This window comes from Phalaenopsis equestris, unplaced genomic scaffold, assembly GCF_001263595.1.
Source record: "Phalaenopsis equestris unplaced genomic scaffold, ASM126359v1 Scaffold000251, whole genome shotgun sequence".
In the NCBI taxonomy this organism is placed as follows: domain Eukaryota; kingdom Viridiplantae; phylum Streptophyta; class Magnoliopsida; order Asparagales; family Orchidaceae; genus Phalaenopsis; species Phalaenopsis equestris.
Window position 1 is genome coordinate 100,020 of NW_018164693.1, and position 18,168 is coordinate 118,187.

The following is an 18,168-nucleotide window of genomic DNA, read 5'->3' on the forward strand; positions in this document are numbered from 1 at the left end:
GAGAAGAAGATTGCTGTACTTATTGTGTATGTTGATGACATCATTCTTACTGGTGATCATACTGAAGAATTGACAAAGCTGAAGAAGTTCCTAGCCCATGAATTCGAAATCAAGGACCTCGGAGACTTGAAGTTCTTCTTGGGAATGGAAGTTGCAAGATCCAAAATGGGGATAGCCGTAACTCAAAGGAAGTACACATTGGACCTATTGAAAAAAACTGGTATGCTTGGATGCAAACCAATAGACACTCCAATAGACCCGTATAAAAAGATTGGAATGGAGAATAATAACTTACCTGTCGACAAAGGACGATATCAGCGTCTTGTTGGAAGATTTATCTACTTATCCCACATCAGACCAGACATAAGTTTTTCAGTAAGTATAGTAAGTCAATTCATGAACTATCTTACTGAGGAACATATGAGATCTGTCAACCGTATCTTAAGATACTTAAAGATGACACCTGAGAAATGATTATTATTCAAAAAGAATGATAGTCAAAAGGTAGAAGTCTTTACTGATGCTGAATGGGCAGGAGATATATCCACCTGACGATCAACCTCTGGGTATTGCTCGTATGTATGCGGCAATCTAGTGACATAGAGAAGTAAAAAGCAATCAGTGGTATCTCGGAATAGCGCATAAGCAGAATACATAGCACTGATGCTTGGTATCTGTGAAGGAATGTGGATCAAAAGATTTCTCAAAGAGCTTGAAATTATGAGCGAAAATTCTATAAAGATGCTCTGTGACAATCAGGCTGCAATCAGTATCACAAAGAATCCTGTTCATCATGACCGAACGAAACACATTGAGATTGATCAAAACTTCGTTTCAGAGAAGGTGGACAATGAAATCATTGAATTGGTCTATACTCCTTCTAGGTCCAAACCGCAAACATTCTCACCAAGACTCTTTCTAAGTCCAGTTTTGATGAACTAACCAACAAGTTGGGCATGTACAATCTGTACAACCCACCTTGAGGGGGAGTGTGGAATTACGCTCATTATTATTTACTTTGATTCTATTTAGTACTTGCTATATTTAATCATAATATAAAAAGAGTAATTCCTTAATTATAAGTATTTATGTTTATTCCATAATTATAGGAATTACTTTATTGTACGAAGATTTCTTTCCTCATTTTATTTCTTGTACTCGCCTATTTATAGATGAATTATCTATGTATTCTGTCAGAACAAAGTATTATTCAAAATTCACAAATCATAGTTTTTTTTTTTATTTAAGAACTTGTTCTAATTCAACTCAATGCCAACTTTAATGGAGATTTGTACGTAGGATAAACAAAGTGAGATACTTGATATATACTTTTTAGAAATTTTTTAGTTTCAATTGTTGAAAAATCCTTTGAAATAAGTGAAGACTAAGAGCAATAAAGAAAATATTTAGAAGATAAATGACTTCGAATAATTCAACAACAATTTAGTATATAATATGCAATTTTAGTAGGTGTGATATCAACAATTAGTGATATCAACAATTATCCATAATATGAGTAGAAGATAAACTAATCTCTAGGTACTTTGGTTTAAATATCCTGGATGCATTGTAAAAAAAATTGAGGATAACTAATGAGTCTTTTAGACTTGTGGTAGTATTGTTAAAACCAAAGTGTTTGAGAACTGCTGTGGTTTGAAAGTATCATGGAAACTTTTAGATAAAGTTTATGAAATTACTGTTACACCTTCTATCTTGTGTGGATTCGTGCATTGGGCGGTAAACAATGCATGAAAAATTTTAAAGCATGGTTTGATAAATGAGTGTACTTAAGGCACACTGAAAATAATAAATCATAGTGAAAAATAAGTATAATATAGCTATGGGGAACAATAGATAGAAAAGGTACTCATAAAACGGGTGGATAAAATTAAGAGCAAAGTATTAGAAAGGAAATGTGGTAGATCAAATGTCCATGGATAGAAATTGTGAAACAAAAGCAACTAGGTTTGGTACCTTCGTTTCTACTTTCACTAGGGATGTTTTCAATAAAGGATTTTCAATTTTTCCTTGGCCGGCTAGCTTGAAGATTGTTATGCTAAAATAATTTCAAACCTTTCTTAGCCATATAATTTGCTTATGGTACTCTGTTCTTGTGTGGAGCTGATTTGAAATAACAGCTTGTTCTAAAGCTATCATCGCAATGTCTGTATTTGTTTCACGCCCAAGAGTGAATTATTCTAAACTTACTTTGATCTTTCCCTTCTCTTCACAATTCCAATTTTTTTTAAGATGCTCCCACCAAATGAAAGCATTCTTTTTCAATTTGATGGCCATTAACTTGATGCTTCGATTGGTTGACACTTCTTTATAATTAAACACATGCTTTTTGGTGTGCAACCAATTAATTAAGCCATTCAGATTTAAGCCACTTTTAAAATTTGGGATATTTATATTGGCTCAAAATCTTGATAATGCCTTTTTGGCTCCCTCTGTCACTCCATGGAACATGTTATTGGTGCTCCTTTGAAGATTCTCGTAGCATTTTATTAAAATGATTCTCCCTCTCCCAATTTTGCTTCTTTAAAATTTTCATCTCCCAATTTTTCTTTTTTTAAATTTTCATCCGAATTTAAAGAATAAGCCTCTCAGTTTTTTTTTGGTACATTAAAAGTCATCATTCTCACGACATTTCACATTGCAATTTTTATATCATGACCTTTTGAATAGGATGTTGGCGGTTCTTTGTTGCTATCATTCTTTTTGGGTTTTGATCCTACTTGATACCGGGAGGAAATGTCAAGAAACTGCTGGAGTATGAAAAGAATTTCAAGAACCTTGAGTCGTCCATCAATCAAACTACTCAATGATCATTCGTTGCACTCTCAATTCATAGCGGTGGCTTGAAACTATTTTTCACTTGAGCTAAAGCAGATCCAGGCCGCCAAGGACATGCTAGCAACTTAGAAATACTTTTGGCCGTACCAATGCCCTTTCACTTCGTATGCTTTTTGCAGGCTCCTTTCATTTTAGATTTTTAGTATGTTCCTGTAGTTGATATGGAAAAACCTTGCATTACGATCTTAAATTAATGAGCATTGCCAAAAACGCACATATTATTTACCTTGTTTTATGTTCATACAACTTGGTTAATTGCTTAAGTTTAGATTTTTATGGCCAGCACTTCTATTAAGATGATCATGTGACCATATCAAATTTATAGTCGGTTGTATTCCAACCATGCCCATTGAGTGGACTGCCTGCAAAGGGAAATAACTCGGGATAAGATGAGCGAATGAAAACTAGAAGTTAAGCAAGTTTTTCTTCTTTTGGGTGAAAAACATTGTGAACCTCAGGAGGTTTAGATTTTTTTTTTCTCTGAAATACACTTGAATGATTAGATAATTTTTAGGCTTTATATATTAGTATTATGCCTTTTTTGTTTGTGTCGCGTTAAACTCATGTTTTAATTTTTATAAAATCTAAGGTGAGAGATGGTGATTACTCGTATGGCGATCTCAATGAAGTCTCTTCTTTCATTCCCCATCAGAAAGTTTTGCTGGAGGTATTGCTTTTGTTTACGGTTGAAGATATCTATATCACTTCATATGTTCTCATCTGCGTGAATGAGTGCAAAAAATTGCTTTTTTAGAATTTTAATTTTGTTTATACTTTAGCCTAATCTATCTGCTTTATGATTGTTTTATTGACTGATAAATTCTCGTTGTCTGCTCCATCTTCTTAAAATATCCTGCTCATTAGATTTTGGCTTGTTGGCTTATTAGAGTTCGAATTACCTTTGAAGTTGAGCTTTTAATTTTATGAAATTTGTTCTTTGTTTTAACTTTGAAGGATCAAATAAAATGTTCTGTGCATGTATGCTTTACTTGCAGGTCAACTCACCTTTTAAGTGCGGTCTCTTTATGTCAGGAAAAGAGGCCTAACTCTGCCTTTCGGTGTAGAATGTCTCAAGACCTTGAGAAAACTTGCAAGGAGATGGGAAGCAAAGCTGGTATGCTGGTCTTAGCTTCAGAACGCTACATTGAGGAATCAATTAAGGCAATTAAAGCTGGAAAGATTATAGCAGTTCCGACGGATACACTTTATGGATTGGCTTGTGATGCATGGTATGTGGTTGGAAATTTGTGTTTTTGTTCAACTTATATTGCATTTTGTAAACCTAGTATATTTAGAAATAAAATTCTCAAACTAAATCAGAATTTTAAAATGGGATTGCCTGTAATGTGCTCTTTCTAAATGTATATAATTTTTTCATTTTGTGCATTTTCTAGTAAGATGTGCCTTGCGTAATCATGAAAAATTTGTCTTATTTCTATTTAGTTCTTTTTTGTTACCTTTAAATGAAAATTATTACATTTAAAGAATGATGATTTAGGGGACATTTATTGCTTAAATTTCTGTTAAACCCCCTTTTACTGGAAAATCCTTTTGTTTGTTGCTTCTATGGGTTTGAGCGAGCTGTGCTGGCTCAAATTTAGCTCAGTAACGAGTTTGTGAGTAAAGCTCATCAAGGTATGAGCTCGAGCTTGAGCTAAGATTTGAGCTCATATATTAAATTGGATTTGGTCTAGTGATTGAATTCTGAACTAAAGTGAAGTTTAAAATCCTGCCTCACGAACTCCTCTTATTGATCGCACACCTTAGTTCTCGATGATGCTTTATCCAGTGAACTCCTTTTCTTCATCATGCACTGTTTGTCCCTTGTTTCCTTCTACAACAAACTCCTCTTCATCATCATGCACCGCTAGTCCTAATGATGCCTTCTACTGTAAACTCCTCTTATTTGGAAAATGCTGCTAACGGGGTTGATGCCTTCTCCTGCCCATCCTATTGATGTCTTCTCGAGTGAGATGTGATTTTGGTTCGAGCGAATGAGTCGAGCTCAAGCTCATTGTTCCTTTGGCAAGCTGAACTCGAGCACAACTAATAAGTTCGATTTATGTTCAAGCTTGAATTAGTCGTGACTCGAGCCTGACTTTGCTTGAGTCATTTACACCCACTAGTTGCCTTACATCAACATGAATTTAAATAAGATCTCATAAATGATTTCAGTTATTAATATAGTTTGAAGCATTTAAATGTATATTAATATGAAGTTTTTTTTCTTTATTGATGTTGACATCAGCTTGAAGGAAATGCTTTGAATGATGTTTTGAAAAATCAATGCATATTAATTCAATCACATGTTCCCTACACCTTTCTTTACTTGCACTCTACCATTCTTTGTTCTTGCCACGTTGAAGACACCTGAATTTAAAAATCAAGGAATTTTGAACCAATAGATCAAGTACTCCTGAACTGTAATCTTTAAGAGAAGCCAGTGATGTCAAGCACTTCGCTCTTGTTTTGTGGACTTAGTTATTAAGCTCCTCCAACCCGCTCGAGTTATCTTATTTCACTGGGTTTTAATGCTTCATTTGTGATGGAGATTTTCTAAGGTTCACATCAATTTATGGAGTTTCAAGTGAAATTTATGTCTGATCGACGACCTTCTATCGCAAAAACTTTGTGATGCTTTTTTGTAGCTTTTATACTACACAAATATTATGGCTTCCATTGAGTTGCAGCTTCAATTTGATTGAAATTGGGATCTTTGATCTTATTATTATAAGCAATGTTCTTAATTTTATACCAAACAACCTAGTTATTTCAAAATAAACTTCTAGTTGGAAGTGCTATTTCTTTTGAGTTTAATTCCTGTTCAAGTGGAAGACTATATATTTTAGGAAAAGGTTATTTTTTTATAAAAGCATGAGGCTTGATTGTTGATTTTTATACTTCTATCTTATTTCTTTTCTAAATCTTATGGTTCCTTTAGGTGTATGATCAAATTTATTCAAGTTTAATTTTCTATAAGCTCATAGTTGTTAATATCTGGCTCGAGGACTTTGAATTTTCAAGATGGAAATAGACAATTATATTGTAAATTACAAATTTAATTCATTTCCCAGCTCTAACAATTAATCTTCTAAATAATTGAATGAGCCACTAATAAATAAAATTTATTATAATCTTAAACATAAAACAATTGAGTAGAAATTACTTTTTTTATTATTTGATTTGATTACTGTAGATGTTTTCTCTTATATTGCTTATTTTTTAGTCTAAAATTTTATACTTCAAATTGTTAGGGTAAAACATTATAAGTTATAACAATCCAATGAATACTCATACATCTAAGTAACAATATAATAACAAAAATTGAAGTTAATATATATGTTAGTCAAATATAATAAATTAGTTTAAAATCAATTGACATTTATTTTCTAATTTAATCATTTAAAAAGGTTCAATACATTTATTATATTATACTTTATCATTTTCATATGTATAATATTTTATATAATATATTCGTCATAGGAGCACCGTTTAAATTTGTGGAAGTAGAAGTATATCATTATCATTTTCTAATTAGTTTTTGAGTTTTCAATTGGTACCATAAGTGTTAAACTCTTTCGTATTCAACATATCAAACAATCATTCTATATAGCTCGTATCAATCATATTTTCATATTATTCAAATTTGTATATATATATATATATATTAAGTAATATATGATAGTTATATAAAAGGGCTTATAAATTGGGATCAAATCGTGCAATTGAATTGTACAAGTATCAGTGAATACCCATGTATTCGATTTATAAGAAATAAAAATATTATCATAACTTAGAAATAAGATTATTGATCTAATCTCCAGATAATTTAATTTTTAGTCTTCTTACTCTTTCGTCTTTACGTTCTTAATCTAATGTCTATAGGAAATGTTAAATTTATATTTAGTTAAACTTTTATATCTAAACTATTATCGATCTATAAATTTCTAATGTTATTTTCATTTAAATATATGATATGCAAGTTGTACATTTCTTTTTACTTTGCTATTTTACACTTCAATTCTGCAATTTTAATATTTTAAAAATAATTAAGATATAAAATTTAAATTCTATTCCAATATTTTATCATAATTTTACAAAGAATAATTATTCTTTCTTGGTTTATATAGAAAATACTCCTATCCTAATATTTATCAATTTTTAAATATGTTTGTTTCTTTAATTTTTAAATTAAATAAAAGTTACCTTAAAATATCTTTTAAATCTCTTGAAACTCTATACTAGTTTGTCTATCGATTCAGCTCATAGTTTTCTCTTATATGCATGGTTCAGTCCTCTCACGGTCACAGGTTGTTGTTCCTGCTCAAACTTCTCGATCACCGCTCGAACTCACCAGATCACAACACCTTGTAATCAACCTGAGAGTTTTGCCTTGCGATCGCCCTCCGTCCGTGTTTCTATTCACTCACCACTCATACGCAGAGTCTCACTCACTCTAGTTTACTTGTCTGCTATGGCCTTCTGGTCATGCGTTGCTTTCTTTGCTCTTGTCGTCATGCAAGCTCACGCTATCATCACTAGTGATTGATTCAAGACTTGGAGATTTTGCTCGACCACTTTCCGGAGCCCGCACACTAATAGGGCTCTCCTTCTCCTGCACTTGTCTTGTTCGTTGATGTTTTTTGCTCAATCTTAGTCTTGCTCATTAGCATGCCCAATGTCTCCTAGTCTCTTCTCCTCTCCGTTTACCTCGCGCTTGATTTATGTTTCTTGTTATTTGCTTCGTTTTTTTCAGTGGCTCGCATCTCTTATAAAGACAAATCGATCCCACCTACTTGTTTCATAGCATTCTTTGTCTCCTACTTTGTCTCTCAGTTGTCTGTTCAAAAGGTTTTTTGACCTTGAAAAAGAATATTAATTAATTAGTTAATATTAAAAAAAAGGTCTTTAACTGTTCCCATCCCATAATATAGAAACTAATCTCGCTCTTCTCATTTTGGTATCAATATACAATTGAATTCAAAAAGATTTACAGGGAGGCAGGAGGAAAAAGGCCCCCTTGTGCCCTAACTCGAAACTTCCAACCTCCCTGTTCACACCTATCTCCACACCGATTCCTCCTTAAAATACACGCGGCCCAATCTCCATCACCACACGCGCCTCATCTGCATCCTGTAACTCTCCTTGCCCTCCAAGCTGTGACACTCCCTCTCTACACTAATCCGCATTCAAGAGACGAGCGGCCTTCCCTGTGCCGTGTCTCCCTAACCTTCTCCTGTCTCCTCTCCTATTCACGCGAACAAAATATCGGAGGTTGACGCCAGGAGGCTGAGAAAATTTTGAATTAATTTGGACTTGTAAATAATATAAAAATATAGACTGTTTGGACTTTAAAAATGTTATAAAATTAAAAGAAAATGTAATTTAAGTCAATTTGAGAGAATAAATTAAATTCCCTTGAGACTTGCACAAGTCATGAAAAAAATTGAATGACTCGTCAATTGATATAATTGGACTTGTTTTTGGCTTCAAATTCGATCATATTTGAAGATGATTAAATTATTTATATATATATATATATATATATATCTTGATGTAAAAAAATATGTATGTGATCTATTTGAAAACATAAATTCGGGTTATGCTTGATTGGATTGAATCTTAGGGGGCTCACAACTCATAAATCGGGTGTAAGTTTAAGTCACATATGTTATTTTTAAATGCAGAAATGAAGAACTAATATGTCAAATCGCCTCGAATTCGCAATATGTTTGCAAATTAATAGAAGGCGGTAAAATGCTTAAAATGAAAACTTGTATACAAGTTATTTGATTTAGTTCACGTTTTGAAATCATTAAAACACTAAATAGTCCAACTAAAATAATTCAAATACATAAATTAAAGGCCCGCATGTGCTCCAACCAATGTATTGAATGCTCACGTATTAGGTTTGAGAATGTTGCGCATGCTAAGTTGATTGTGTCTATAGAGCAGGGTTGCAAGTCTCACCCTACTATTCTGATCCTCCTCCTAGTAAGGATTGGAATTACAAGTCTAATAACCTTGAAATAAACGTCTAAATCCTAAAATAAGAATTTACAAGTTCAAATCACCTAGTTTGATCTTCCTGCATATAAGGATAAAAATTGACAAGGCTTATATTTTGAAAAGATTAATCTAGCAAATCTAAATGTCCCTCTTCAAATATAAAAGTTTTAAATCGTTTAGTTCCCCGATGATAGTTGTGTTGATTGGAGATTTCAACCGGGGGTTCAATCTTTTATATTAAGATTTTAAAAGTAATCAATTAAAATATCAAAGCTAATAATAAATCACTGAAGCTAAAAGTGAATTTCATCCACCCTCCGTAGTAGTTTGTTGAGGGTAATAAACTTTTGGTTGACTTCATCTCACAAAGCGTGAATATAATATCAAATGTATCAGTATATTCACAATCAAGCAATTGTATGTCAGTAAGGACGTGGGTTGAGTTTTCTGTCTGCGTGGTTCTGCCTTCAAGTGACACCACAAAATAACGGTTATGATCAGAGCCATCTGATTGTGTGGTTGTCGCTAAATGACATCATTATATTACAGTCACGCTGCGATCTGTATGTTTCTCAAAGTCTTTCTATCCTTTGAGTTGTGAATTATAAGGGTATAATTGATCGACACAAAGCCTTTTGTTATCTAATATCGATTCAAATTTGTCCCCTTAGACAAACATTCACCATCTATCTGCAAGAATACTTTGGATGACGTAATTCATGGATGCTGAGAAGGATTCTTCTATTAGGTTGGGTTGACTTCCTCCTCTGACTAAGTAGATCAGGGACTATGACGACCCAAGATGACAACGGAACCATGGGTTCTTGATTGAGTTTCATCCGCATTCCCCTATCATCCACTTTAAGCTTCAAGTGATGAATTCTAAAATTTAAATTCTAAGTCTGTTGTTATTATATATTAAATATTCAATTCATATTGCCTAGCCTTAATCGAGAGTGGTCTCTCATTATTGGGAGGGGTAATTAACCATAGGGCTTGCGCCTATGGGATGGGAAACCTCGAACCCCAGGTCCAAAAGTTATCACAAATTGAGCGCGAAATCTATTAGTAATATCTTATCTAAAATTCAATTTGTCTTCTGAAAATTCAACCTTCCAAAGCTTTCTCAAAATAAAACAATAAAAACAATGCGTAGAGCTCTTTTTGGGGAGCAGTCACGAATTTTTGGAGCCCACAAAGGTGCCTCGCCCCCTCTTTCTAAAATTTGCAGACATTACAATACTTCTATATTAATCACATGATTTTCATGTTTCAAATTTGTATGCATCATTTCTAGTAGAAAAATAAATATATTTTTTAAATATTTTTTATATTTCGATTCTCATTACAAGTTCAAGAAGCATATTCTTTTAGAGTTGCTTTTATAGATTTCTGTGAGGAATGCATTTTGATTGTCAAATTCTTGCAAACTCTAGTGAAGTTTATTTTATTTATCTTTATAAGTAGAGCAAACATCTTATCTAATCAATAGGTTTAAATGAGCTATGAATTTTGCTTCATCTTCTTTTGGAAGTTCCATTATCGTATTGCCCATTTGCACCGCATGGATTTCTTTCTTTTAGGCAATTTCATGATCTCCTTTTCTTTGTTCTTATCCAAGCTTTCATCCTTTCTCTTAGTACTTACCCCCAACACGCCCTCATATAATGGATTTAAGTGGTGTGTAAGTTCACACAAAAAGCATTGTGGGATGATGAAATTTTCTCAAATGATACGGTGAGATGAATGTTATAATAGGTGTTTTGTGCACTTGTTCTTTCAAATGACAATTGGTAAGTCAAGCCCACTGTTTTTGGGAGGAATGCATAGAGATTGTAATTACCTCTTTTTAGAATTTGGAGAACAGTTAGGCATACATTAGTTTTGACATTGTAGCAATACTTCTTGAATACTTTTCTTTATACATCTAATTGTTAGTTTCTATGCTATGAGCAGCATGTGGAAGAAGTTCAGTTTTTCTTGAGGTTTTACAACAATATTACCAAGAATGAGGATTTGAGAATGAGGATTTGGAGAAGAGTTCCGACGCAAGTCATGACGGTTAGAGGTTGTTTTACCGGGCCCCAACATAATAAATCTCCCACCTGAAGACCGGTACACAAACTACAAGGTCTTCTTCCTCAAACTGATATCCTCCACCCTTGCAACTCAAGACCCATGTCTTCAAGCTAGAAGACCAACTGAAGCTGCACACAATTTCAGTTTCTCAAGAGTAACATCATTAGTCAACATATCAGCAGGGTTCTGGCTTCCACAAATTTCTCAAACAACAACTGTCCGTCATCCAACAATGACCGTATGAAGTGATACCTGATCTGAATGTGCTTGGTCCTGGACTGAAATACTGGATTCCTGGCAAGGAATATAGCGCTCTGACTATCACTGTAGAGAATGCCCTTCTGGTTTTCTTGCCCAATTCTTCTAAGAAGTCCTGTAGCCATATCATCTCCTTTATAGCCTCTGACACTGCTATGTAACTCGGCTTCTGTAGTAGACAACGAAATTGTCTTCTGCAGATTAGAGCTCCATGAAACTGCAGTGTCACCAATAGTATAAATATAACCCGTAGTATTTTTTTTGATATCAATGTCTCAAGTTAGATCAGCATCAACATAGCCTTGTACCTCTGAACTCTTTCCTGAGAAACAAAAACAAGTTTCTGTAGAGCCTCTTAGGTACCTCAAGATCCACTTCACCGCTTCCCAATGTTTCTTTCCTGGATTACTCATATATCTGGTTACAACTTTCACTGCATGAACAATATCAGGTATGGTGCAAACCATAACATACATAAGTGAAGCAATAGCTGAAGCATAAGGAACCTTACTGATGTGATCTCGTTCCTCCTATGACTTGGGTGATTGATTCTTGTTGAGTTTAAAGTGACTTCCCAAGGGTGTGCCAACTGATTTGGCCTTATCTATATTGAACTTGCTAAGTGCCTTTTTCACATACCCAGCCTGGGAGAGTCTCAACATGCCTCTGACTCTATCTCTGACAATTTTCATGTCAAGGATTTGCTTTGTCGCTCCTAAATCCTTCATTGCAAAGTGCTTTGACATCTGCTCCTTCAGATTATTGATCTCTTCAATGCTAGCCCCTACAATAAACATATCATTTACGTACAACAGTAGGATGATATAAGAATCAAAATACCTGACATGACAACAATGATCTGCCTGACATCTGCTGTACTTTGCACTGTGCATGAAATTTATAAAATTTCTTGTATCACTACCTAAGAGTTTGCTTCAGGTCATAGAAGTTCTTCTTCAATCTGCAAACTGACTCTTCTTTCCCTGTACCACGAACCCTTTAGGCTGGTGCATGTAAATGTCTTCTTCAAGATCTTCATGAAAAAAGACTGTCTTCACATCTAACTGCTCAAGGAAGAGATCTTTAGTAGCCACCATTGACAGTATTATTCTGATGGTTGTAAACTTCACCACAGGAGAGAAAATCTCGAAATAATCAATACCATGCTTCTGCTGAAATTCTTTTACAACAAGTCTAGTCTTGTATCTTTTACTGTCATCATACTCAGTCTTCATCTGGTACATCCACTTGTTGTGTAATATCTTCTTCCCAGATGGAAGTTCTGTCAACTTCCAAGTCTGATTTTCTAGCAGAGAATCCATTTCCTCCTTCATGACTAGCTCCCACTTGCTTGAATTTTCATCTTGCGAGGTTTATTCATAACTCTGAGGTTCTCTAACATTTGTCAGATGAATATAGTTTAAAGTTAGAGTAACGTTGTGGAGAACGTCGAGTCCTTTCTGACATGCGAACTGCAACTGTAGGGGTAAATTGCTCTGAAACTGACCGTGGAACAATAGGAGTGGACGCCCCAGACCCACTCTCCTCGTCACTTGCATCTCTGTCCTGCAGTGTGACCTCTGGTAAATCATCAAATCATACCAACTCAAATTTCTGCAATGTTGTTTCAGAAACTGTACTAGACTTGTTCTTGTACATAATCTTCGCATTGAAAATCACATTCCTGTACCTTATGATCTTCCGACCCTGATCATCCCAGAAACGATATCCAAATGTCTCGCCTCCATAACCAATGAAATAACGCTTTTTTGACTTAGCCTCAAACTTACTACAAGCAATGAGAGCATATGAAAGATAACCAAATATTTTAAGGTAAGAAAATATCTTAAGATGTGAAAATTTAACCTTTCCCTCACCAGACTTCTTCAGGTAATTCACTGTTTAATGGAACAGATGGTCCCCTATTGATCAAATAAACGACAGTGCTGACTGCTTATGCTCAGAAAGTAGGTGGTAATCCCACGTGCAATCTCATGCTTCTAGCCCGCTCATTAGTGGTCTTGTTCATGCACTATGCAACATCATTTTACTGTGGTGTCCCTGGAATGATCTTCTACATTTTGATGCCCTGAGCTGCACAGTACTCCTTGAACCCACCATTATCAGACTTCAGACATTTCAACTTTAAGTCTGTATCAGTCTTAACCGTGGTCTTCCAAGTCTTGAACACACTGATACATCAGATTTATCAGACTTCAGACATTTCAATCTCATGCTTCTAGCCCGCTTATTAGTGGTCATGTTCATGCACTCTGCAACACCATTTTGCTGTGTTGTCCCTGGAATGGTCTTCTCCATTCTGATGCCCTGAGCTGCACAGTACTCCTTGAACACACCATTATCAGACTTCAGACATTTCAATTTTAAGTCTGTATCTGTCTTAACCATGATCTTCTAATTCTTGAACACACTGAATACATCAAATTTATACTTAAAGAAATGAAATCATACATTTCTGTTATGATCATCAATGAATGTGATGTAGTAACGAGAGCCTCCAAGAGATGTCATTGGAGAAGGTCCCCATATATCTGTGTACAAGATCTAGCTTTCCTGCTTTTAACGTCCTGTCACTTTTCAAGAAACTGACATTTCTCTATTTCTCCATAATGCAACTCGCACACATGTTGAAATCAAGCGACTTCAATTCTGATAGGTTGCCTTTAGACTGAACTTCCTTCATACCTCTCTGACTCATGTGGCCAAGTCTGCAATGCCACAACTTTGTTATGCTTTCTGCAACAGTAGTATCAACACTGTTAATTAAACCAGTAGTAATATATAACGTACCTGTTTTCTTACCCCGAACCAGTACCAGAGCTTCTTTAGTAACCTTCCAGGTGTTATCTGAGAACACTATTGAATGTCCACTTGAATGTCCACACTCATCAACTCATCAAACTGCCCAACAGAAATGAGGTTCTTCTTCAGTTCATGAATGTGTCTGACCTTTTGCAGAGTCCACTTGTTCTTGTTTGGAATTGCAATGTCAATATCTCTCATTCCTACCACGTTCAGAGCTTCTACATCTGTTAGATATACTTTCGAAAGCCACCTGTAACATAATTCTGCATCAATTCTCGATGAAAAGTTGTATGGAAAGAAGCCCCTGAATCCAGTATCCAGTCATCAACAAAATTATGAACTGTCAGTAATAGTGCATCATGTGATTCTTCAGTTACCACATTTGCACTGTCATTCTCCTTCTTAGGATTCTTGCAGTTCCTCTTTATGTGGCTAGTTTGCCACAATTCCAACAAGTTACTTGTTTACCAGACCTTGACTTGCTCATGCTTCTATTATTTGATTTTGATCTTTCCCTTATTTGAATTTGTCTTGTGATCTCTCTTTGAAATCAACATTTATTGCCGAACTCAAACCCGAGATTTCACCAGAATCTTTCCTGCGCATCTCCTCAGCCAAAATCAAATCATGAATATCTTCATATTTCAGTTTAAATTTACCTGCAGAATTACTAACAACCATCCTCATTGCTTCCCAACTATTTGGAAATGAAGCCAACAAGATTAGTGCACGTATCTCTTCATTAAATTCAATTTTCACAGACCATAATTAATTTGTGATAGTATTAAAATTATTTAGGTGTTGTACAATAGACGTACCCTCCGCCATCTTCAAATTGAATAACTTTTTCATCAGATATACCTTGTTATTCGCCAATGACTTTTCATACATACCTTACAGGGCTGCCTTAAGATCTGCAGTCGTTTTCTTTTTGATATTGTTGTGTTTAACGTGCCTCGATAGGGTCAATCAAATAACTCCTATAACCTGTCGATCCAACAGATTCCATTCAGCCTCATCCATTCTTTCAGGTCTTTTCCCCAATAACGGAAGATAAAGTTTCTTTCCATAGAGGTAATCCTCTATCTGCATCTTCCAGTAACCAAAATTTGTGCCATCGAACTTCTCGATCACTGAAACCTTCAATTCATCTGCAGTCATTGACTCTGATACCAGTTGTTGTGGTATATAGATAAAATAGAAGAATGATGATGAAGCGAAAAATAGAATGAGAAAAATCACACCATAAAAGAACAAAAGCCGAACACACAGATTTACGTGGTTCAATAAAATGCATATGTCAACAGAGTTACAAAGTATTTTATTACTTGAAGAATTTACACCAGTCGATAGTCTCGATAATTACAAGTGCAAACTCTTTCTCTCTTCTTCAATCTTCTCTTCCACACCGATATACAGCAAAGAAGAAGAATTGAAACGAGGAACCACCTGCTTTTTACGTATAAGAGAAATAAACTCAATTTCTCTTGTGCCACAAGCCAACACCGAAAAAGCATGAATTTTTGGAAAGAAACAGAACTCCGAATCTTATTCTCAGATGCAACAGGCCGATGCAACCAAGAGCAGAGCACCGGTGCTTGCGATTTCTTCTTCTTGTTCGAACCACACACACCAAAGGAACCAAGAGAGAGCACTTTTGTTCACTGCTCCCTGTTTCACGAAGCGAAGCGAGGCTTCGCTGTCTCGCTCATTAAAAGTCGCGAACCGGAACCGCTTCCTCCCATCTTCTGCGATTGACTGCTAGTGGAAGTTACACAAGGAATTTTCTTCGCTTGTGAAAAAGCTTCTACGAGAGAAAGGAAGCGGGAATAGGTAATTAATCTTTGTTGTTTTTTAGTGTTGTTTTTTTTGTTTTGCTTAAATATGATTTAACTTTGAGCATTTCTCTTATACGTTGTCATACAAATTTCATTAGGATATCTTGATATAATTTTTAATCATTTATAATATACATATTTGAAAACATGTTATGAATTTCCTTCCTTGGTATGAAACAACGGAAACTTCTTTTTTATTGTCATGAATCCATGGATTATAACATTAAGAAGATCTGTAGCCTATGGAATTCCTCCTAGAATTGTAAGATTATGTTATCTTCAATTAGCATAGTAATTTCATAGCGCAGTTACCCCTTTGCCAACCGTGCAAATGTTTGGATCAATTCCATTAATATTTTTCGAAACCCTTCTGACTTCAATAGAATCCCTAATAGCCATCCAGTATTAATTTCATAATTGGTTGGGCGTACTTTATTCTAGTGTTTTAAAAGGTTTGTATTTTTCTAAATTCTTTCTCACATGTGAACTTGCATGTCGGACTAGTTTTCTAATTTCAGCAGTGTTTTATGCAATTCGTGCTCCATTATGGATTCCTCTAGGCATAAGAGCAGAACAATAGAGCTGCTTTTTGTAGTAGTGGTTGAATCCTGATTTATGCACAGCTTGCGGCTTAATCTTACTCCACGTGGGCCCCTTCCAGTTTCCTTACTCGTTCAAGCATGCAAAGAGTCTCTAAATTTATATTTCAGGCCTACACCTTCTTAAAACATGGAATTTGTGCTGGTTCCTGATTATCCCTGAAGGATGGTATCTCTAATATCTCAGTAAGTGCAACTTTATAAAGCATATATTATGTTGGTTTTGAGGTGTTTGGTTTCAACGAAGAGGAATCTGTCAAGGCAAGGAGGGCAGTTTTGGGAAGAATCGTATTATTTTACCACACTCGGTTCAGATTTTATTGTTAGAATTCATTGCTTATTTTACAAATTGATGGGAGGTGCTGATATACTTTTTAACATTTATTAAACAAACTCACCAAATTGTCTCGTTATGTATGCCATGCCAACTAGTTTTCCATTGAGGAATTTATTGCAAATGGTTTTCATGATTTATAAATGTTGAAACAAGAAGATTTTAAATTGCTTCTTTTAGCTTAGAAGTTCTATCTAAAGTTGGCCCCTTCCAATTGCTTTTTTTTTTTTTGGCAGTTCTGCCGCAGCAATTAATGAGATTTATGAAGTCAAAGGGCGTCAACTGACAAGCCCTCTTGCAATTTGTGTTGCTGATGTTTCAGATATACCTCGCTTTGCTCTTGTGGACGGTTTACCTCACGGTCTATTAGATAGTCTTCTACCTGGGCCTGTTACTCTTGTTCTTAGGAGAGGTAAACCTTACACATTGATTGCTATCAGTCACTAAACTGTTGCATGTTCGATTGAAAATTCTCAATATTTATGGCCACAACCATGAATGGTTTTTCAGATGATTCCAGCATTCTGGAGAAGTCACTAAACCCAGGCTTACATAGCATCGGTGTTCGAATCCCAGACTATAAATTTATTCGTGCAATTGCTCGTGGTTCTGGGAGCGCCTTAGCTCTAACAAGCGCGAATCTCAGCGGACAACCTAGTAGCATCAGCCCAAAAGATTTTGAGCACCTCTGGAACCGTTGTGCATATGTTTTTGATGGAGGCTTGCTTCAGGGCAGTCGTGCTGGTTCGACGGTGGTGGATCTTACGAATCCTGGTTCGTATAAGATGTTGAGGCCAGGAAGGTAATCTGCCATATTCTTGTGCAAACAAGCTATTTCCAGCTTTTAGCGTGGAACTCAAATAATTGGGCTGTATGGTTTGTTTTGCAGTGCGATGGAGAAAACTGTTGCAGTGCTTCTTAGCTTCGGTTTGGAAGAAGCAATTTGAGAGAAGGTTATCATGAAGGATTCCTTCAGCCCTGCTGATCAAGAATGGCAAGCTTATCGGTTGATCTTTTTTAGTTAATGTTATTTTTTTTAATCTTTAATTATACAGAAATAGAAGTGAAGGTGATGTAGAATCCCCGATAAGTTGGAACTCTTGTGAAGAAAAGCTATACATTGTTATTTTAATATTTTTGTTGATCTGAGCTTCAAATCGTAATTTAATAAGGAGCTAGTGATAGATGTCGATGCAATGCAGGGCCGCTTTTAGTGTTATTTATAATGATTATACATATGATAAGATGCATAAGAAGTATGTGCGGCATGAAATTAAAATTTGCTCTTCACGGATATATAGAACTTATTATTGTACATATTTTGGTGAAATATGCAGAGATCCCTCCTTCGCTACAGAACCAGCAGGAA

The 18,168-nt window shown here is 35.2% G+C and overlaps 1 protein-coding gene across 8 annotated transcripts in view; it reads left to right on the plus strand.

Annotated features, from left to right (window-relative positions):
* Positions 1-18,163, plus strand: part of LOC110024218 (yrdC domain-containing protein, mitochondrial) — a 24,229-nt gene extending 6,066 nt beyond the window's left edge. For 2 of the 8 annotated variants that reach the window (XM_020724050.1, XM_020724054.1), the window contains exons 2-6: positions 3,446-3,523; positions 3,889-4,085; positions 17,036-17,211; positions 17,310-17,601; positions 17,689-17,873. In XM_020724050.1, coding sequence (XP_020579709.1) covers positions 3,922-4,085; positions 17,036-17,211; positions 17,310-17,601; positions 17,689-17,746 — 690 coding nt within the window. In that variant the 5' untranslated portion in view covers positions 3,446-3,523; positions 3,889-3,921 and the 3' untranslated portion in view covers positions 17,747-17,873. Of the gene's footprint in view, positions 1-3,445; positions 3,524-3,851; positions 4,086-17,035; positions 17,212-17,309; positions 17,602-17,688; positions 17,874-18,136 lie in introns of those variants that run through there. The other 6 variants (XM_020724049.1, XM_020724052.1, XR_002293978.1 and 3 more) reach the window with 5 other exon arrangements.
* Positions 18,164-18,168: the final 5 nt, after the last annotated feature.